Source organism: Globicephala melas, chromosome 4 (assembly GCF_963455315.2).
Source record: "Globicephala melas chromosome 4, mGloMel1.2, whole genome shotgun sequence".
Classification (NCBI taxonomy): domain Eukaryota; kingdom Metazoa; phylum Chordata; class Mammalia; order Artiodactyla; family Delphinidae; genus Globicephala; species Globicephala melas.
Window position 1 is genome coordinate 59,373,400 of NC_083317.1, and position 22,130 is coordinate 59,395,529.

General features: G+C 43.4%; 2 protein-coding genes across 9 annotated transcripts in view; one reads left to right on the forward strand and one right to left on the reverse strand.

Annotated features, from left to right (window-relative positions):
- Nucleotides 1-3,819, forward strand: part of BOC (BOC cell adhesion associated, oncogene regulated) — a 259,219-nt gene extending 255,400 nt beyond the window's left edge. For 7 of the 8 annotated variants that reach the window (XM_060298055.1, XM_060298058.1, XM_060298059.1 and 4 more), the window contains 4 exons: nt 554-789; nt 971-1,047; nt 1,768-1,961; nt 3,059-3,819. In XM_060298055.1, coding sequence (XP_060154038.1) covers nt 554-789; nt 971-1,047; nt 1,768-1,961; nt 3,059-3,249 — 698 coding nt within the window. In that variant the 3' untranslated portion in view covers nt 3,250-3,819. Of the gene's footprint in view, nt 1-553; nt 790-878; nt 1,048-1,767; nt 1,962-3,058 lie in introns of those variants that run through there. The other variant, XM_060298060.1, reaches the window with a different exon arrangement.
- A 3,800-nt stretch (nt 3,820-7,619) lies between these two features.
- Nucleotides 7,620-22,130, reverse strand: part of CFAP44 (cilia and flagella associated protein 44) — a 133,832-nt gene continuing 119,321 nt past the window's right edge. Inside the window, exons 29-35 of the mRNA XM_060298054.1 lie at nt 20,885-20,995; nt 19,500-19,630; nt 18,135-18,251; nt 17,064-17,265; nt 13,193-13,353; nt 11,540-11,674; nt 7,620-7,947 (exon numbers count right to left, since the gene is read on the reverse strand). Of these exons, the coding sequence (XP_060154037.1) occupies nt 7,774-7,947; nt 11,540-11,674; nt 13,193-13,353; nt 17,064-17,265; nt 18,135-18,251; nt 19,500-19,630; nt 20,885-20,995 (1,031 nt within the window). The 3' untranslated portion in view covers nt 7,620-7,773. The remainder of the gene's footprint in view (nt 7,948-11,539; nt 11,675-13,192; nt 13,354-17,063; nt 17,266-18,134; nt 18,252-19,499; nt 19,631-20,884; nt 20,996-22,130) is intronic.

Below are 22,130 nucleotides of genomic sequence, written 5' to 3' on the forward strand. Positions count from 1 at the left end.
CTCATAGACGTTGGCAGATGGAGAGGATGAAGTGGGAGTCGGTCTGTGTTCTCTGCATCCCTGGAGCTCAGTACTTAGCTGGCTCTGTTTTCTTTTACTGTCTCAAGCTCTGACCACGTACTCATACTTTCAGTTGACCCTGCCTCTTCCCGCCTCTCTAGGTCTGTGGCTCCCTCGAGCTTTCCCCCTAATCCTAGGTTAATCTGATTTATCCACTGATTTCTGCTTCAGACGGTAACACATCTGGTCAACTTGCTTCATTTAAATATTGTTCCTTGTGTTAACTTGCCACTTCATTCTCCCAAATCCTGGTCCTGTGTCTCCTCTCCCTACTGCAAAAAAAAAAAAAAAAAATCTAGATGTTAGGAAGAAGTGGGAGACAGGAAGAATTTTCCGAGAGAAAGAATATTCTCTACCCTGGCGCGATGTCAACTCCCCGCCTACCTCATTTGACCTTAAGTCCTCAGGAGTTTTCTGAGATTCACGTGGGACTTTTTCAAGCTGCCCCAGGCCTCCTTGACCTAAGCGTAGCTCTATCCTTCTGTTCTTCCAGAACATACAACAGACCTGGGTTTTCCTCGAAGTGCCCTTCTGCCCTCCTCCTGCCAATACACTATGGTACCACTGGGAGGGCTCCCAGGCCACCGAGCCAATGGGCAGCCCTACCTCAGTGGCACCAGCGGACGGGCCTGTACCAATGGAGTACATGTGAACACGGCCTGCCCTGCAGCTGCCACGGGCTACCCAGGCGTGAAGCCTCAGCAGCGCCGCCCAGGGGAGCTTCAGCAGGTAACGTAGTTCTGGGAGTGTGGGCACGCAGGGACGGGTCACCATGGAGGGCGTGGCCGGGCCACCTCCTGAGGCTCCCTCCCTTCTAGCCTCTAATCCCGGGCTGCTGGGCCTGCTGAACAACGAATGGGGAAGTTACCTGGACTCTCTGATGTGACCTTCTCGTTCCTCGTTTGAGCAGCAGGATGACACCGACAGCACGCTGAGGCAGACCGTTCTTGGCAGTGGACGTGACCCCCCAAGTCACCAGATTCCCAGGTACCCAGGCCCCTCCCTGCCTTCCACCCCTGAGCCCCAGCGCTCGCTCTCTCACTAGTTCCTCAAACCCAGCATGGATCACTGAGAGGTGAGCACAAGTGCTTCACTCACGATCCCCTCATCTGACAAACTGCTCCCCTGGACTCTTTTTTTTTTTTTTTTTTCCCTCGGTACGCGGGCCTCTCACTGCTGTGGCCTCTCCCGTTGCGGAGCACAGGCTCCGGACGCGGGACGCGCAGGCTCAGCGGCCATGGTTCATGGGCCCAGTCGCTCCGCGGCATGTGGGATCTTCCCGGACCAGGGCACGAACCCGTGTCCCCTGCATCGGCAGGCGGACTCTCAACCACTGCGCCACCAAGGGAAGCCCTCCCCTGGACTCTTAGCCTAAGGGGGTTAGTTGTTGTGTTTGCAGTTATGATGCCTTTTCTGCTCAGCAATTCCTCCCTCGCTTCTCAGGCCAGAGCAGCCCCACCCAGCTGGCTCTGCCCGTAGGCCCCACGTCCTCTCATGTACTCAGGACGCGCGTGGAGTCACATGGAAGTAGACTAGAATTGCCTGTGGAAGCGATGGTGTGGCACCTCTTGATGTCCAAAGGGGAGCAGCCCCTGCCCCGCCTGAGCCCTGCCCAGCTCTGCTGCCCCAGACGGGAGTATCCAGGGCAGTGGGATCCAGGCCCACGCTGCCCCTGCCTCACCCCTCCGCCTGGTTTTGTGCATGCAGGGCTCCCAAGTCGAACCCGGACGAGGGCTCGCTCTTATACACGCTGCCCGATGACTCAGCTTGCCAGCTGCTCCAGGCTCAGCAGGACTGCCACCACCTCCAGGGGCAGCCAGCAGCCACGGGCCAGCCCGGCATGAGGCGTGTACCCCAGGGTCCTGGGCTGGAAGCCACGTGGGACCCTCTTTCTCACCCAGGTCAGTGCTGAGGGCAGGGCGGGCGGTTGAACAGGCTAGGGATGAGGTGAGGTGTAGGCGTCCACGACCCGGGAGTGACGTGCAGGCGGGGCGAGAACAGTCCCTGAAGGCGGTGTCTGGTAAAGACCGTCCACAGCTTGTATATCCGAGATGGGGGTGCAAAGGGGAGCTGGCCACCTCCTTCCCTGCTGAAGGCCCAGCACATCTGCAGGGAGTGTCAGGTGGGTCCAACATGGCAAGCTCTGTCCTCAAAGGCCGAGAGAACGGGCACTTCTCCATTTCAGGGAAAGAAGCCCTTTTGGTCTCAGCATCTCAAGGCCACTCACCAATTCCCACCGCCTCTCATCACACTAAGAGGCACTCTCTAATCACTCCGAAGTACCTTGCTTTGTTGGGTCTTGTCTCTTAATTAAGGAATGAGGTTGCATCCATCATTAAGCCAGGTTCTCACATCATCAGAACTCTGTGCTTCCAGAGAACTTTCCCTCCAAGGGACTCGAAGCACAGCGCGCCCAGCCCACTGTCCTTCTTTGTGCCCATCTTTTTGATACCTGGTTGGGCACAGGCTGGTTCAGAGAATTAGCTGCAGTTTCTTATAGCCTCCACGGTGTGGCTTCCAGGTCACATGCAGCTCCCAGACCCTGGGAGATGAAATTCTAAGACAGGTACCTCCTAGAGCCAGACCCCAGTAGCATCTACACGGGACTCCCTCCATCGGGGGGCATGAGTTGTGAGTGAGATGATCATGGCCAGAAAGCACAGCAGAAGGGTGTACTAGCAGCCCACACCTGGAGAAAGCAGAACTTTCTTGCACGGTTCCTGGGCTCAGCTGACGTCATCTGCCCCTGGTTATAGGGTAGATGCATGAGGGTCTCCACGCTTTCACCACTGAAATGTGCAGGTGGGACGTGGGTAAGAAGTGGCCCATACTTAGAGGGAGTGTAATTGTCCTTTTTGTGGTTGTAGGTCTCTGTCCTTCCTCTAAAGCCAGTAACCAGCTCCCAGAGAGAGCCCAGAGAGAGGGTGACCCAGTACCGCTGAGCACTAGTTCCTGGTCAGTCTGGATTCTAACGTTTCCCACTTTTCTCTCCCCTCAGGGTCCCGGTGCTGCTTGGGCCTCGTACCGGTTGAAGAGGTGGCCAGTCCTGACTCCTGCCCTGCGGGGAGAGGAGACTGGTGTCCCCAGCACCCCGTGGGGGCCTACGTAGGGCAGGAACTTGGGATGCGGCTCTCCCCCAGCCCACCGGTTCACATGTCTTTTGAAATACCACCACCTCCTACAATTTAGGCAGAAGCTGATATCCCAGAAAGACACTATATATTGTTGTTTCTTTAAAAAAGAGAGAAAATTGGTATTTATTTTTCTATAATAGCCATATTTATATATTTATGCACTTGTAAATAAATGTATATGTTTTTATAATTCTGGAGAGACATAGGGAATCCTCCCCACTGAGGTCTGAGGTGGGAAGCAAAGAAGCCGCAACGGAACAGGAGTCAACCGGGAAAGAGCAGCACAGACTGAGGAGGCAGCCCGTCCCTTAGACCCTCCGCCGCTGCCTGGGCCCCTGCAGAAGGCCCACAGAGAAGCCCGTGGAAGGAGGACTCCTAGGCACACTGTCCACAGTGACTGCAAGAGAAGGGCCAGGGCCGTGCGATCAGAGGCTGCAGCCACCCGTGACAGTGGCTGGATCTGGTGCTAAAGGAAGCGTTTTCCCAAGATGCCCGTGAGACTAGACTAAGATGTGTATAGTACTGTAAGCATTAACAAACCTTCCAGAATCAATAATCTGTGGCAACATATCTCTGTAAAAATAAACACTGTAATGTCTAAATAAATGTTTAGTCTTCCCTGTAACCTACAGCTTAGTCATGTATGAGTCAGCATTCTCTTTAGATGTTAGGATTCAGTCTGAGTATTTGAAGAAACATCCACTTGTGATGTTTTCAGATCCATCGAGGAGAAGTCTGGAAAAGGTAGCAAATGTTTCTAATTTTGTCTTTTTAAATATTGACTCTCAGTTGTGTTTTCATTAATGCAGATGCGTGGTAACTGTTTAGTCCAAGAGGGACACAGTGTACAGTGGGCGAGGAGAAGCAGATTCACCGTTCTCTGACTGGACTTGAGGTAAAGCTATGGTCAGATCGGAAGGAATGAGGCTCATCTTTTCTATACAGGTGTGTGTTGAAGACTAAGTATTTTCTCCAAAATGCCATTTAGTGAAGTGCTGTGCTACAGGTGAACATATGGTGCCTCGTAAAATTCACTTCCCTTCTTTCCAAAGAAACAGCAACGTGGCCAGGGGAGTTGACTCACTAGTTGTTTAAAATCAACATTTACTCACTGCCGTCCAACCATAGGATCAACCTTTGTCTGGGCAAGTGGAAGTAGACGGAGGCTGTAGCTTTTTGCCGAGAGCCCTACCACACTTTAACTGTTTTCAGGAGGGAAATGTACCTTTTAGATTTCAGTAGAGTTGAGTTACAGATGAAATGCCACTTGAAACACTTAATCCTCTTCCGGGTCATCAGTGGCAGACCCTAGCTTCGCACTCCAGTCACAAATGGAATAAAGTCCTAAGAAAGCCCCAGGAGGTGACTGATGGTCTAGGGCAAGTGCGCCCTCTGCTGGCCAGAAGAGATTCCTGCATCCTTTCTCTGTCCAGCAGCTAAATTGGAAACATGGTTTTCAGAAAAGCAGTCTTTTAAAAATATTTCAAGAAATGAAATGAAGGACTGTAGGAATACGGAAATGATAGGAAAGGAGACGTAGAGCAGGGAAGAGAAGAGATAAGATATTGTGACTTCAGACACAATCTCGCATCAAGGACCTAGAGGTCACTTCCAGGAGGGACAGATCTTACCTCTCAGATCTGGGCTATAAAACTCAACTTCTAGCCCATTGGCTTTTGAAAACAAAAAAACTCCCCTGTTTTCTTAATGCTTGATGATCCCAGTGGTTGTCAAGGTGAGTTTTGGTGAACTTTATGGAAGTGGTATGGTTCCAGTGCTGTGCAGAAAGCAGTTTTATGTGACAACAGTGCTTTTAGCTCAAAAAAAAAAAAAGCCTGGGAATGAAAAAGCACTTCTAAGGCAGGTTAAATGAGATAAATGTGCATATTTACTTTAGCCAATTGCAGGAGAGGAGGAAAAGGTTAGGCATCAGGCCTTTAAATTTTAGCCTAGAAAAGGAAACAGCTTAGATATTCAGTTTCATCGCATCTTGCATTTCTTTAGATTCAGGTTAATTATTATAGTGCCTTTTAAAAATCTGATTCAGTCAGCAATGGCTATATAAATTAATCAAAAGGAAGAGTAAGACCTAGTTGGGCAGGAGCTGGTGGTGGTGTGGAGTTCAGCTCATGGCTCAGGACAGCCACACAGGACAGGCTGAGTCGGCAGGAATGAGAAACTCCTTTTCCTGTGAAGTTCTGACAGAGGGGCTGGACTCTACAGTTTTTCTTTCAATGTTGAGATTTGATGATACTATGGACGAGGGTTCAGAATAACCAAGGGACATTAACAGTTGATCCTCGAGTAACTCAGGCAGATTTTTGGCCTCTTTCAAAGGTGAGGCTGCCTTCTCTAAGGGCACAGCAGGAGGCAGAGCACAGATCAGGAGACTAGGACAGCTTTCCATCCACCCCCAGCCAGGGCTGCACCCTGGTGCTCTCCTGCTTGCTGTTAAACCTCCCGAAGACTCAGTTGCTATAGATTCAAGACTAAGCCTGGGATCAATGAAATGAAACGAAAGCTATCTTTCTTATCTAATTCAAAATAAAAATGAATTAACTGTATTGTCAAATCCCAAACATGCTGTATGAATGCCTAATATTGTAAACTTCAGTTCAGTTTGGGAAAAAGTAATAATCCTGACTGGTTTTACTCGTCCATAGACTAAATTCATTCTTGCTGCAATTAGAATCTCAGGATTCAGAATGGGAAGAAGCCTCAGAGCTTATCCAGATCTCTCATTTGTCTGACAATGAGGCCCAGGAAAATAATGTAATTTTTACCCTAGCTCTCACCACAACAAGGGGATAGTGTCTCCTCCGGGACCACCCACTGTATCCAGGCGGCCGCTCAAGGTCGTAGCCAGCCAGTTACGTAAGTTTGGTGGTAGCCCTTCCTGCTGCAGCCAAGCTTCAGATGGACGTGGCCCCAGCTCACAGCTTGACTACAACCTCGTAAGAGACCCGAGCTGGAAACACCCAGCTAAGTAGCTCCCAGCTTCCTGACCCTCAGAAACTGGGTGAGATAATGTTGTTTGAAGCTATGTTTGGGGGTAATTTTTTATGCAGGAATAACTAAGTAGGTAAAACACTCAGAACTGTGACTAGCACATTTTTTTGAAACGCTTGAAGGGCACACATAGTTAAGGGTGTACACACATAGTTTAGGGTGTACAGCAGAGAATGTGGTAAAGGGTGCTCTCCAGTAGAAAAGCTGCTACATCAGAGCTCTGTGGTGACAGGCACAAACATTAAGCTATTTGGACCTCTCAAATAGGAGTATGAAAGGATCTTAGAGACACAATAGGCCAAGTGGCCCCCTGTAATATATATATATTCCAACATACAAAAAAACCCCAAGTCCTGTCTATAATTTTGGGGGGCAGATCAGCAGGCTAGACGGGTTACGAAAACTTGACCTTGCTGAGGTCGCTTTCTACATTGGTGCAACATTGCCGCCTTTCCCTTTCCTTTTCGGTAACCAATTCATATTCTGGGATGGCCTCAAGGGAGTAGCTCATTAAAATGGACCCACAGAGCACGGAATTTAAAGTGCTATGTTCTGTTACTAACAGAAATCCAAATATCAGTGAAATCATTCTGAGATGAATTCCACTGACTACTTACCCCCAAACCAAAAGAATACTCCCAAATTAGTTTAAATGTTATATACAATCAAAAGTGATTATTAGAGTTGATCTCTCAGTGATGGGATCTATTTCATTACTTCCTGATCTATATCAAAACCAGCGAATGACTCAAGTAGAAACAGAAAGAAAATGGCACAGGACATGAGAAACTATAGGAAGTGCTTAGAATACTGGTAGAGTTGCAGACACCTTCAGAGAAGAGACTCCTTCTCAACCATTTTGCAAAACACACTTCTGTGCTCCACCCAGAGCTGAGGAGGTTGCTAAAACTATGGGTGATTCAGGAAGCTGTTTATTTTTTTGCTTTATGCCAGTCTAAAGCAAACCGCTCTGCTCTTTCTGTCTGCATTTCCTGAATCCCGACCCCCTCAAATAACTGCTTTATGAAGTTAACAATGTCAAAATTCTAAATTGCATTTTTCTCAGATATTGTTGGCAAAATAGTTTTTGTTCTCTTGTGTCCTCTCAGAGAATACCTGATAACATCAAAGTTTATTTTCCAAGGATCCAACGACCAAGAAAAGGAAGTTTTCTCATGGTTTGCTGAATGATCGATTTTCTTGCTAATGGCTAAGAATTCAGATAACCAAAAAACAAATTTCCTAAAACAGGATATATTACCGATGGTTTCTGGCGATTTAAGGTAACAGCCTCCTAAGACTTCACATTTGACCCAGTTGGTTGCAGACACATCTGCATTGGTTCAGCTCAATAATAAGTAGCTGTTGGGTGCTGTAGTCAGTTTTAAGATAAGCAGTTGGGGGGAAATTATTAAAACTACATGACTGGATGTGGTTTTAGACTTTCAGATAAGTTCACTTTAAAACAGTAGGATTGTTGCAGGCGACAAGGAAACAGAACATCTGTTGAATTAAGTGTCAGAAATCTTGGCTGGATTTGAGAAAAAAGCAAACTTAAGGCCCACGGGCTTCATTCATTCTCTTGTGGAAAGTGAATGGGGGGGAGAACAAGGCCACCTTTCTTACGCAAAAGAGCAACCTCTTCCTTTAAGGCCATAATCCTTTCGGCCTGGACTTGGATCAATTCAGTGACCTTCTCTCTTGCCACAATATCTGCTTTCCGGGGGCCCTGGAAGGCATTGCCCTGTTGAGAGAAAACACCTCCCTGCTTTAAGCACCATTTGGACTATGGAAACACCCCTGTCTTAATTTGTCTTTTAGGTGTGCCTGACTTAAAGAGCCACCGCTCCTGATTTTAAGATGCCTTCAAGTCCTCCACTGAAATCCTGCCATTGGAAAGGTGTCCCTTTGAGCTAATAAGGCAACTCTTAGAATGCAAATCTCCTTTAGAGGGTAACTCATGAAGCTAGCTATCAGTCACTCATACCCTACAGGGCTCATCGCTGCAATTCTAAAAGGCCAGATACCTCCTTTTCCTAGACAGCCCATATCTTGTTTTCCAAAAAAGAAATCTTTATTCCCTCATCTGATTTCTTCCCCTGCCCAGCCAATTCCTGCTCATGTTTCAGACATCAGTTTTAGGGAGGATTTCTTTACCCCATGGGCTGGGTTAGGCTTCCTGTTCTACGTTCTGTCAAATCATCCATCACTCATCATTGTAGTTATTAGACTGAACCATTTGAAATTTGTGACACGTGACCATTTTTTAGCCTAAAAAGTAGCAGTTTCCTATGGTTTGACCTAAGTGCTTGTTTGATATCTTTCTTGCTAGATCCTGTGCCTTAGAAATAGAGCCCAATATGCCTGGATCTCACCACTCTACCCAGCATCCGCCCTAGAACTTGTTACATAAGTAGACACTCAATAAATCTGACCGTGCATTAAAGGAAGGGACATAACACCTAGTTATCTTCTCCGTGCCAGGTGCTTTATGTCTGCGACCTCATGTGATCCTCACAACTCAGAACCAGGTGGTGTTATTCCAATTTTAAAGATACAGAAACTGACAGGTTTATGAACTGGCCCAAGTCACTATAATATTAAGGACTGGAAGCAGGATGAGAACCAGGTTACCTGAAGCCAAAAGCCCATGATTTGTCTGTTACCCCACTTACTATGGCAGCCCTTCCTCATAAGTAGGGGTTGTCATTACCCGGTACCTTCTTTTTTTTTTTTTTTTTTGCGGTACGCGGGCCTCTCACTGCTGTGGCCTCTCCCGTTGCGGAGCACAGGCTCCGGACGCGCAGGCTCAGCGGCCATGGCTCACGGGCCCAGCCGGTCCGCGGCATGTGGGATCTTCCCCGACCAGGGCACGAACCCGTGTCCCCTGCATCGGTGGGCAGACTCTCAACCACTGCGCCACCAGGGAAGCACCCAGTACCTTCTTGCCTCTTCTCCCTTGCCCACCTTCACTTCAGGGGCTGTGAAAACTAAACACTAACCTTAGCCACTTTCTTTTCCAGCTGGGAGTGGCTAAGTAGATGTAGCAGAAAACATTTGTTTTCTTAATGAAAGGGACACAAGAGTCTGGCATTTGGGCAGCAACCACAGAGCTGGGGCAGCTGTCTGTGACTCTGAAGGAAACTTCAGCCACTGAGAGAGTCACAGAGATACTGGCCCTGACATCACAGCCCCACTAAACTAAAACCCCTCAGTCATCTCCTGCAGACTTCTTGTTAAGTGAGGAAAAGCACCCCTATTTGTTTAAGCTACTCTTCAAAAGTGGGGCTTTTGGTTACTTATAGCTAAATGCACGGCCCCTCATGCGCAGTCAGTCCAGACGGTCACTCTGAAGTCACCTTAGCTTTTCCCTCATTCTCTTTACCATATCCAAACAAATTTTGGCTCTTCTTACTTTGAAATGTCTTTGACTGTTGGTTTTTTGTCCTTGCCATCTTCATCCCAATCCATGCCTAGATTGTTGTAAGAGTAATAGCTATGGAGTCAGAAAGCCCCCAGTTTAAAAACAAACTTCCCGTTCACTGCAGCTCTATTTACAATAGCAGGGACGTGGAAGCAACCTAAGTGTCCATCAGCAGATGAATGGATAAAGATGATGTGGCACATTTATACAATGGCATATTACTCAGCCATAAAAAGGAACGAAACAGTTATTTGTAGTGAGGTCAGTGGACCTAAAGTCTGTCATACAGAGTGAAGTAAGTCAGAAAGAGAAAAACAAATACCATATGCTAACACATATATATGGAATCTAAAAAAAAAAATGGTTCTGAAGAACCTAGGGGCAGGACAGGAATAAAGACGCAGACGTAGAAAATGGACTTGAGGACACGGGGAGGGGGAAGGGTAAGCTGGGATGAAGTGAGAGAGTGGCATGGACATATATACACTACCAAATGTAAAATAGATAGCTAGTGGGAAGCAGCCGCACAGCACAGGGAGATCAGCTCGGTGCTTTGTGACCACCTAGAGGGGTGGGAGGGAGATGCAAGAGGGAGGGGATATGGGGATATATGTATACGTATAGCTGATTCACTTTGTTATACACAGAAACTAACACACCATTGTAAAGCAATTATACTCCAATAAAGATGTTAAAAAAAAGAAACTTCCCCACGTATTAGCTCTGAGAGCATGAGCACGTTACTTCACCACTCTGAGCTTTGGAAAGTGGTATTTTGAAGATTCAATGAGACAGCCAATGGAAAGAGACCATACATGTAAAGCTATATATATATATAAAGATATACTATGTAAAGACACCTACACAATTAACTCCCTTTCCCAGTCAACTGATCTGCCTCCAAACTCTTTCCTCTCCAAGGTATCTGGACGTTCCAAGCACATCAAGTCAACAGATGTTTACTCCCTGACGACTCTGTGAAGAGTCTGTCTAGGCATCACTGCTCTTGAACACTGCTGTGACACTTCATTCAATAATTCTGTAGTGGCTAAAGGGCCTTTGATATTCAGAGTCTAGGCTTCCTCTCTATTTTAGTTGTAAACCTCCCAGAGCCTCTTATTCATTCTTTCTTTTGGACTTTTGCTTAGACCAGTGATTCTTCAGCTCTAGCATGCAGCTGAATCAGCTGGAAGGCTTGTTCTAGATTGCTGGACCCCTCCCCCACAGCCTCCGATTCTGTACATCTGGGGGAACCACACTTTGAGAACCCCTGGCTTAGAACATTTCCTGGGCGCGTAAAGAAAACCAAGAGAAAAAAAAAACCCAGCATTTTTGCAGGTACTATTAAAAGATTATAGCACATAGTTCAGAATATGCCATACATGTGTTATATCCCTAGAAGGCAAGGCTTAAATAGGGTGAAACTTTATAAATAAGTATTATCCACCACATGCTGTATTAAGTACTACTAGGTTAGCCTCAATAAATATTATATAAAAGCAAGTTGAAAGCCCTAAAAAGTAACAAGTGTTTTAATAAGTAACATGTGGCCTCCCATAATTCAGGAGGCCCCCTGTAGGTCAAAGGAAGTAAACCTGTATTGGAAATGGATGTTTGACACCAAATTCAGGGAGCATGTTGATGTCATTATTTATACCTAAGTAACCCTACGTCTGCAAGGGCCAAGGCAAATCCCTTAATTAGTACTTGTATGAATTCATGGTACCCAGTAGGCATACAGTAAAGCTAGTCCCTCAGGCTCATTTTAATAGAGACGGTATCAACTCTGTCCTCAGGGACCCAAGTGGGCCAGAAACGTCCAAGATCAAGGTTTGTTTAAAAGCCAGCACTTGATATTCCCTTTATAGAACATCCCCAATTCTGACGAAAGGTCTGAAGAAAAGGAACATACCTGTTGGTTCTGTAGAATATTCAACTGAGAATCAAGTTGCTTCTTTTCAGTACATAAATCATTCATCTGATGAAGTTTTTTGGTGTGTTCTTTTGTCTTCATCATCAATTCCCGTCGCATTTGAGCAATCTTTTCCTACCGGGGCAGAAAGATGCAAAATGGATTAAGTGAATGAGGAAGCAGAGAAAAATGAATGATTTGATCAAAACCACCAGGCAAATGGAGTGATGTGCACATAGAAAAATACAATAAGCCAATAATATCAGAAGCAAGTGCACTGGGTCTGGTTTGATTAAAGAAGAATGTAAGCAGGATGAAAGTAGGTAAAAATAAGATAGACATCACTCCATTGTTGAGCAATGACATTAGGGTGCATACTGAGTGATGGTATTCATTCATTAAAAGGGAGAATGATCCTTTAAGCAGGAAATGTTCCTGTATTGCTTTTTCCCCAGTCTTGGCCCAGGATCCTCAAGGTGACCCGCTTGAATGGCCATACATGTGCCAGTGGCTTTCCTTTGTTCTACTACTCCAACAAATTATTTTAGATAGCACATATTATCTCCAGCACTACCCTGATAGGGACCATCCCACTGACACGAACACTGAAGTAATTTGTTTCTTCACGGTACAGTGGCAAATCTTCGATGAGACAAGATAGCACTAGGAGGGACTTCCCTGGTGGTCCAGTGGTAAAGAATCCGCCTTCCAGTGCAGGGGACACAGGTTCAATCCCACATGCCATGGGGCAAGCCCACGCACCACAACAATTGAGTTTGCGCGCATCAACTAGAGCCCACGCGCAGCAAACTACAGAGCCCACGTGCCCTGGAGCCCGGCGCGCCACAACTAGAGAGAGAGAAAACCCTCACGGCACAACTAGAGAGAAACCCGAGCAGACCTTGCGCCGTCACAAAAAAATCCCGCATGCCTCAACAAAGACCCCGTGTGCTGCAACTAAGACCTGAGGCAGCCAAAAAACAAATAAGGAAAATAAATAAATATTTAAAAAAAAAATGATTAGCGCTAGGAACCTCTCCTCCTTCCCTGTCTACTGTGAAGACAGAAAACTGGAGAAGCCATAATTATTTGTGGGCTTATAAAATCTCTGTAAAAGTTCCTGTCTCTGAATCAGGCTGTCACTGGGGTACTGCCTCATCTCATGGCTCCGGGAACAGTGTAGGCATTGAATACCTTCTAAGACCCTACCAGCTAAATAGTAGATACTTTGTTATAAAATGTATTACTCAGAGATGTTTTTCTAATTTCCAGAATGGAAATAGCATCAAAAGCTATTTAGAATAATACAATTAGGTCCTCAGAGTATAGCAGTTCATGTCTAACACTATTAGAACGTTTATACATTAATGCAGACCTCAGAGTAGAATCTGTCTGTAATCTTTCATGCCATTTTGCCATCATATTTACATGAATCCTGGATCCCAGACCCAATGCTAGTGCTTTCATCCCAAGATAGACCAGTGGCTCAACTAAGTGAATGGTAAGAAAGCCGAGACAGGCTTAAGATCATGGAGGAACCAAGTGGGGCTCACACACGTGCCTCCAGGTGTACAGATGCTTCGCAGGAACCACTGAAAGCTCACCAGGAGTCCTTGCCTCCACCCAGTGGATCACCTGCCCTCTCATCCTAACCTCCCACATCTTCATTTCCTTTGCGTTTGATAGCTCCTTTCGAAGTTTCTTGATCTTTAGTTCTTCAAGTGTTGTATTCACAGAAAGTGTCTGAAGGGCTTCTAGGTTGACCACACGGCCAAACTTGCTGACCATTAGTTGATTGACTGTTTCTTCCATTTCTAAAAGAAGACAGTCACTGTCAGGTTGTTCACCAGATCCCACTGTTATTAAATGAATAATACCAATACCACTACCATTCTGAGGAACAGCTTTTGCAGGAAGATGATAAGAGATTTTACGTTACCAGTTGGGTTTTCCTCTGTGACTTTTCACCTACAACTTTCCTCACTTAGAATGCACATTGCTCTCTTGTCTTTTCATCTACTTCAAATTCCTGTGTAAAAGGGACTCATCTTTCCCAACTGGCTACACCTTCTGATCTGCCCCTCCTCAGATTATTCATGGGCCCAAATGGGATTATGAAGCCTTCAGTTTTTAATTTTTTATTACTGATCTCTATAACATCTGGTGTTGAGAATAGAACAGTCACTGAACAGAAGTTTCCATCTTATTCCAAGTAAAAATATTAAAATCCTTGCAGTGGTTCACAAGGTCCTACCTGTCCTGCCCTGCCCCTATTATCTCTCCCACCTCCTTTCCCACACCTCTCTCCTCATTCACTCCAGACATCTTTTTCTCAACCTTCTCAAACATTGCCGGGCTCACTTGGATATTCTCGTATGGAATTGTCTGGAATTCTCTTCCCGAATAGCCACATGACTCACTCCACACAGCCCATTTTCTGAAAACAAGTTGTGAGACTGGTGAAAGACTTATTTCCAAAACACCCATTTCTGAAGGTGTAACCAAATGTAATTTGTCCCCTAACCAGGGAGAACCACATCTTAGTAAGTATATCACCTTTCCAGGGAGCTCTTCCCTGGCTTCCTATGGACCTCAGCACCCTTTCCCAGTCCCTTTCTAATTTTTTCTTCTTAACAATCCTCTCCATCTAACATGTAATATGTTTTACTTTTGTTTACTGTGTTTCCTTAACATGTGAACACTGGAAAACCTGGAGAAAATTCCATTTGTGGAGTCTGAGCTCCCCAAGAAAGTGTAATCTTGTAACAAGATTTTCTCAGTCACCAGAGTCCCCTAAGTGAAGTCTGAAGGCCCTAAGGTGTAACAAGATGATGCAATTCTGTTACAGTACAGGAATTTGTATTCAGGTATAATCGTTATGGCTGAATGATAATGGTATAATCAGCATGGCTGCCATTTTGCACAATCCAGGGAGGGTTATTCATTTCTATTCTACGTGAGTGGCGCCCCATGGACTTGTGTCATGCAGTGGCCATGATAATCAGTGATGCAAATGAAATGACTGGATTATTGGCACATGTGTGGCTAGCCTGTGGCTGCCTGCTTGGCCTCCCTCAGTAAGAACCTTGACTTCCCCCAGCTAGCCCCATATAACAGGGTCCCCTCTCCCAAGGCAGCCTCATGTACTAGGACATGGACTCTGGTCCTCGCCACTGTGGAACCAGCCTAACAACACCCTTCTCCTGACTCAGGCCAGCTAGTGTTCCTTGGGCACATAAAGGCTTCTGGAACACTCCCTATCCTCTGTCCCCATGGCTGCAAGCTGTGCTCTCCCCACCCCATGTTCTAGACTCTCCTCTTCTTCCCCATTGGGTCTAGGGATGGAGGCAGGCAACAGTGAGTGACTGTGGTGTTTCTCATCACTGGTAAGCATTTGTGAGATACAGTAAAGGAACCACTCCTAGCTTCACCTTCTGAATTAGGAGATCAGTCTTTAACCAGACTCACAACTTGCTTTCAGAAAATGGACCGGGGGTAGGAGAAGAACTCAAAGTCACTGAATAAAACTTGAACCACATGGGACTTTTTTTTTTTTTTGATTTCAACTAACATTCCAGAAATGTGAATACTTCATTTCATCTTCTTCACACATTTTTCCAAACTGCGAGGTTATTCAGATGGAAATAAGCTGCTTTCCTCATTTTCATACTAGTTTGTTCCTTGGTTTGACAAATAGTATTTCCAAATATAAACAACATTCACAGGCTACAGAAGCCAAAGGAATGTGAAGTACGTGAGAAACATTGGGGCCTCAAGGTTTATACCTGAGAAAACTCTATGTCTCAAATAAGTGTTATTCAAACATAGAGTCCTAACATGTATTTTAAAATTTTATAATCCAGCCACCCATGAGGGTAGAACCATCATCACTCATTAGAAACTGACCTCTACAAATCCAAGCAACTTGGATTGACTGACCGCTATATTCTTCCCATTATTTTTCTTTTTCAAATTTTCTTTTAAAAAATATTATTCAATTGTGGTAAAATACACATAACAAAATGTACCATTTTAATCTTTAAAGTGTACAGGTCTGTGGCATTAAGGTAGATGCTATTATAGTATTGGTAATATTATTATTAAAGTTGGAATACTTCATCACTTACACATATGTTCCATATATCAAATATTCAAAAGGTATTTTAAGAGAATTGTCTTTACTCCATACATCTTATACTATACACCTCAGTTCCATCTGAATTAAGAACGTAAATGTGAGGAACACTACTAATAGAAGAAACGATAGAAAAATATCTTTGTGACCTCAGAATAGGAAAGGATTTCTTAAGACACACACACACACACACACAATGAACAAACTATAAATAGATTGATAAAATTAATTACATTGAGATTTTTAAATGTCTGTATCCCAAAAAGATACAGTAAATAAAGTAAAAAGGCGAGACACATATTAGAAAAGATTCGAAGTGAATGTAATGGACAAAGAAAGACATAAAATATAGGAAAAAACTCCCTACAATCAATAAAATAAAAAAAACAAGTAAAAAAATGGGCAAAGTGTATGACAGGCAAGAAAAGGAAACACAAATAAACAGCAAATAAGCTATGTGAAGACATTCAACCTCAAGGACTTCAGGAAACAGTGAAATACAATTTTAACATCTACGAGGTTGGCAGAAATATGAAAGTCTAGCAGTATTAAGTGTTGATTAGACTATGGAGCCCAGGAAATTCTCACACTGCCAAGGGTGAGAAAAGGGTACAGCCACTTTGGAGGGCAACTTGACAATACCCAGGAGAGCGGAAAATGCACACACACCCAGAGCCCCCAGTCCTGGGGACTCACCTCCTTCCACGCATGCACGGGGAGACATGTACAAGAAGGTTCACTGTAACACTGCCTGTGATCATGAAAAATTACAAGTACCCTAAATATCCATCCACAGGAGACTGAAGAAAAACTCTTATAGTCCTACAATGGAATATTGTAGTACCAGTTAAAATGAGTAATTATCTGTAGCAATACGGATTACTCTCAAAAACTGGTTTAATAAAGTGAACTGCAAAATGATAGGAATAATATTATATTACAGTTAAAAACATACAAAGGCACTTTGTATACTGTGTGTGGATACATCCATATGTATACAGACGTGCCTGGTGGTTGATTCTGGGGAAGGAGAGAGCAGAACAGTATTATAAGGAGAAGGGCCTTCAGTTGTATCTTCAATGCTTATTTCTTAAGCTTGCTAGTGGGTACAGGGGCTATTGCTGTATCATTCTATAATTTATTATACATAAAACCTTTAAAAATTGCGAGAAACTATTTCTATGACAAAATATTTATCCTTTTAAAATAGGAGAATGATCTTTTGATAGAATCAGGAGAGAGAGTAAGTGGGAAGACGGGAAGGTGTTATTTCCTCTCAGTGGTTCCGATCTGTGATGACCTACTCTTTTCAAAGTTGGAGATTGTCACTTGACAGTTCCCTCTCTAATCAATAAATATTACTAAATAAGCCACGGGCTTAATACTCACTCTGTATAGTTTTGGCCATCTCTCTCTTTTCTCGGATGAGCTGTTTACGCCGTTCCCGGCAATCTTTGTTAAGTTTTTGCTGCTGGGAATTTTCCTCGTGGAGCTGGACAATTCGTTCTTGCAGTCGTCCCAAGGAGTGGTTCGAAAAGACCAAAGTTCCAGAAAGATCACTAGGTATTTCTCCGAATACCACATACTCTATCTACGAAAGCAAAACAAAACAAATCAAAATAGACAAAGACCAAGCTAAATTGAAGGTCATGGAAAGCATAAGGGAAACACTTCTTTCTCTGTCCCTTGTCACCACTGAGTAAGGTAAAAGCAGGAAGCCACTTTCAAATAGAAGTCACATTATGTCCCTCTGGGACAGCACTTCTTTCCAAAAAGACCATGCTTGATATCTACTGCATAAGGATGGAACGGACATTTCAGGGTTGGCATATTAGGCAAATTGCTACAGATCGCTAATCCTGTTTGGTTCAGGCTAAACAAGATGTATGTAAGGCTGACCTTAGGTTTTTTTTCTAACATACAGCTTTCTCTATTTACGTGACAAAACATGGTACTTTGCTGATATGATCTCTGCATTTTAATGTAAGTTGTAGTTTGAGCGGGATATAGAGATGAACAAAGAGAGGGAAAAAAGAGAAAGAATATTTTCCTTTTATCTTAACCTCCCTCATTAACAAGTAGAGATTAAGTGAAGCTACTTCTTGCATCATTAGTTCATGTCTACTTAAAGATGGTGTGAAAAGCGACATGTGCCCAAGAGCCAACATTTCAAACTCCAAGCCATTCCCTTAAGTCCTAGGCTTCTCATTTCTTCAGACTTGAAATGATTCAACTTTCAAAGTGATAATGGACCACAGGGAAATATACATGTTTTCATATTATGCTTTTATAACAATCTCAGAAGGGGTAAGAAAAGTTGGGGTGTCATTCTACAGGTAGATTTCTCACAAGGACTGCACTTCTGCCCCCTAGTGGCCCATGAATTTTTCTCTGGAAAAGCCTGAGTGTCAAATGGCTTTCCTGCTCAGACAGGGTGGGGCAACCTCTCAGACCCGTCACCTGGTGGAGCTTGAGAGGAATCACAACCAGCAGCTCATTCAACCGCTGCTGCTTCTCACGCTGATAAGCCTCCAGGGCCTCCTCGGCCATGTTCAGATTAGTTGCCACAATCTTGACCTGTGGAAAGCCCCATGTGTGAGATGCTGAAAAGATTCACTGAATATATACCCGAGGTGGTAAATGAAGCCTTTCTGGGAGGAAGCAAAAGCATGAGCTGGATCTGCTTTGTTGGACTGTGATTAAACGGACGATCCCAGTCTGCAGCCCAGCAATATATATTATTCTCTTCCTGCTAAGTCATGATCCACACCACTTTTTCAATTGTTCTAATGACCCCAGAGTTGTATAGGTTTTGTTAATGAAAACTCAGAAGACTTGTCCCCATCTCCCTTTTGTTTTCTGCAGTAAAAGCATCCCTCAGGGCTTCCCTGGTGCAGTGCCCCGGTCCGGGAAGATCCCACATGCCGCAGAGTGGCTGGGCCCGTGAGCCATGGCTGCTGAGCCTGCGTGTCCGGAGCCTGTGCTCCGCAATGGGAGAGGCCACAACAGTGAGAGGCCCGCGTACCGCAAAAAAAAAAAAAAAAAAGCATCTCTCAGCCTGGAATGTCTTTGTCAGGATGGTTCAAATCTCATTTGGTCATAATGACATCAATAAACTAGAGAAAAAAGCCCTTTAAAGTAATGAAACTACTAACTACAGTATTTCTAAAGCACATAGCTTCATCTCCTAAAATACTAGAAAGTTTTCCAAATCATTTCCTTGTTCAAGAGGAGAAGCAATCTATCAAAAATATTTCTGAATATGAGTCAAGTGATGCTGCTCTAGGAAAGAGTACTTAAGAGGGAAACTGAGCAGATACAGCAGAAAAATCACTATAATTGTACCAGAAGTTTAGCTTAGTGGCCTCCCACATGGAATGCATACACCCCAGACTTTCAAAGTCATCTACTGGGGTCCGGAAAGAAGTTTCAATTTCTATTTACTTTTATCTTATTCTTGTTAATTTCTGTTTTTTGCAAATGTTTCATAATACATAAAATATATTAGTATAATAGTTCATGTATATAATTTATAAATAAATATACATTTATTGTGGTAATATGTGCTCCACAATTTTTTTACTTATAGAAGTATGTAATCAAAAAAGTTTGGAGGCCAGTGATTTAGATAAAGAAAGTCCCAGTCATTAAAAGAGCAATGGCCCCTCAACCACAACTGTAAATGGATATAACATGGGAAATGTCTGTTCTCTTACAAGAAGTCCTAACTCATGCCATTGCTATGAAATAGCAATATTATAGCTGCAAGGAGATGTAGCTTGTTGGGAGAGGATGAACAGACCTGAGAAGGGCAGACCAACATACTTTTTTGGACAATGTATCATATTCCTTTCTGAGGTTATCGATCACTTTCTTTTCTTCAACTAAGGCCTCTTCAATGTCCAGCCTTTTCTCTCGAAGTTGAAGGGCCAGTTCAAAGAGACCCTTATCACAATCTGAAAAGACAGTCAAAACAGCAAAGCAGCCCCATTTGTTAGGGAATGTAGTAATACAATAAGTGTGGACTTTGGAGCTTCAGAATTATTAATGTCCATCTACTCCAGCAAGGTTCCATCATACTTAGGGCTCCAGGTAGAAATTATTCTGGGTAGAAATTATTAATGGTATTAATAATCATGATAGTGGTTATGATACTAGTATTGATGTTCTGAGCAGTGCTCTGAGCCAGGCTCGGTGCTGGGTCCTTTATGTACCTTATCTCATTCAAGGCTCACAGGCCCTGCAAGGTAGAGACTGTTGTTCCCATTTTATAGGTCACGACCACCCGACCACCGTAAGCCTCAGAGAGGTCACACAGCTGATATGTGACAGAATGGGATTCAAGTACAGTACCTCTGTATTAATTTCCACTATATCACACTGACAGCCACATTTATCCACTGAGTAATTGATAAAGAATGTGAAAATATAATGGATCACTACAATGGAATTTAGGAACCATAGCTCCATCCCAAGTTCTACCACTAAACTAACTGTGAGCCTTTGTTCAAGCCGTTTAATCCTGCTATAAGATAACAAGTTGCACTACAAGATTTTCTAGCTTTCTTCCACTCACAAATATGATTTTAAGATTCTTATTTTCAAAATCAAAACAAGATTTAAACTTTATTTGACTTTAAAATTTGATTTATAATTGATATGAAATACCTAGGAAAGTAATTTCAGATCAAGAAGAAACAGTTTTCCTACTGAGCCATTCATGTATTGAGCCTGTAAGAATATTGGTCTGGACTATAAGAATATTGGACTGTAAGAATATTTCAGACTGGTTTCACCAAGCATCTCCAGGAAACGTAAAAATTGCCCTTACAAAACAGGTTTGAAATATGAAAACTGAATGGTTTGGCAAAAAGGAAGAGCTTTATAAAAATATACTTAAATATATATTTTTATATATAAATCTTCTGTTTCTCTATAAAATGAAACTTTCTGCATAATTTATGACTCTGAATCAACTAGAGATTGCAGATTATTTAATTGAGTACTTATAAATATCTGCCTCAAGAAACAGAAAATTAATTGTCCAGAGAGCCCCAAAGAGTATCCATTAGACTATACTTCATACATATTAAGCCATCCTTTCCTTAAATATCATTATGAGACAATCGAGAAACCAATAAAAGGGAATTTTTGGTATTATCAATCCACAGTCACACGTAACAGAGAATGCATGGTTTTATCCCACTTACTTGTTGGGCAGATAGAATCATCAAAAACCTCATCTTCAGATCCAGACTCATCCTCATCACTCTCCAAGCTGGATTCTTCTTCACTTGATTCATCACTTTCTTCATCTTCATCTGAGGAGAGAGGGAAACATTGTTAATAAGCAGAGAAGTTCCTGTGTTAAGACTTTAAAAATAAATCATTTTTCAATGAGTTAGTTACTAGGGAAACAACAGGTAAATAAGGAAATTATTCAGTATTTTTAGAAGAATTTTAAATGGTTACGGATACAGAGACCACAAACTCAAATGCCTGCAGAAGGTTGTGCAATTAATTTCAATGCATTGAGTCAGAGAGGCTGCCAAGCTGCTTATGCTGTGACCCACCTAACACACGCTTGGTTATACAGTCCACAATTCCTAAACCACAGTGCTCTGAAAACAGAGAAGGTTTTTCATAACTTCTCTGAACCGAAGTAATACCATTTATAATCTTCACTTAACCTACTTAGTGTGAATATTCATGTCTTGCTGCAGAAGTATTACGACGTCTGATTTAGAGATTCTGCACCAAACCCTGCTGGGGGTGTTAGTTGACAAAGACTCTCGCCTTTAACCAAACTTGAGTCAGACTCCTCTGAGTCCTCTGACTAGTGCTTGACTTTGAACTAAATGGGCTCTGTCCTGGGCCCATTTGGTTCAGTTTTAGCAAGAGTCCTGCTGAGTAATTCCCCACCCTTGATAGCTAGTCAAATTCCTTATTCCCTACCCTCAATATCTTATCACTCTGGCCTGCCTTCAACAGAAACCCTGTTAGGTCAGTTTAGCAAAGAATTACCCTACCTCTTAGTAATTTTCTATCAACTAACCCTGACCATGCTCCTTGGCTATAAATCTCCACTTGCCTTGTTGTATTCAGAGTTGAGCTGATCTCTCCCCTACTATAAAATTCCATTATAGTGATCTCCCTGAATAAAGTCTGCCTTATTCTTAACAAGTGTCATGAATGATTTTTTCCTTTAACAATGTCATATTTAATATATTTTATAAAATTTTTTGAATACTAAAGTACATCTGCTCCCAAGAGTTTTGGATAAGGAATTGTAGACCTCCCCCACTCAACTCTAACCCCATTTTCTTTTAAAACACCTTGAGCCCATGTGGCAATTTCTATTATATGGAACATCAAAAAACAGAGATAAGAAGTGGACCTTATACTCACTAGAAGATTTGTTAAATTAAAATGTCTCAGAACTTTCCTGGTGGCACA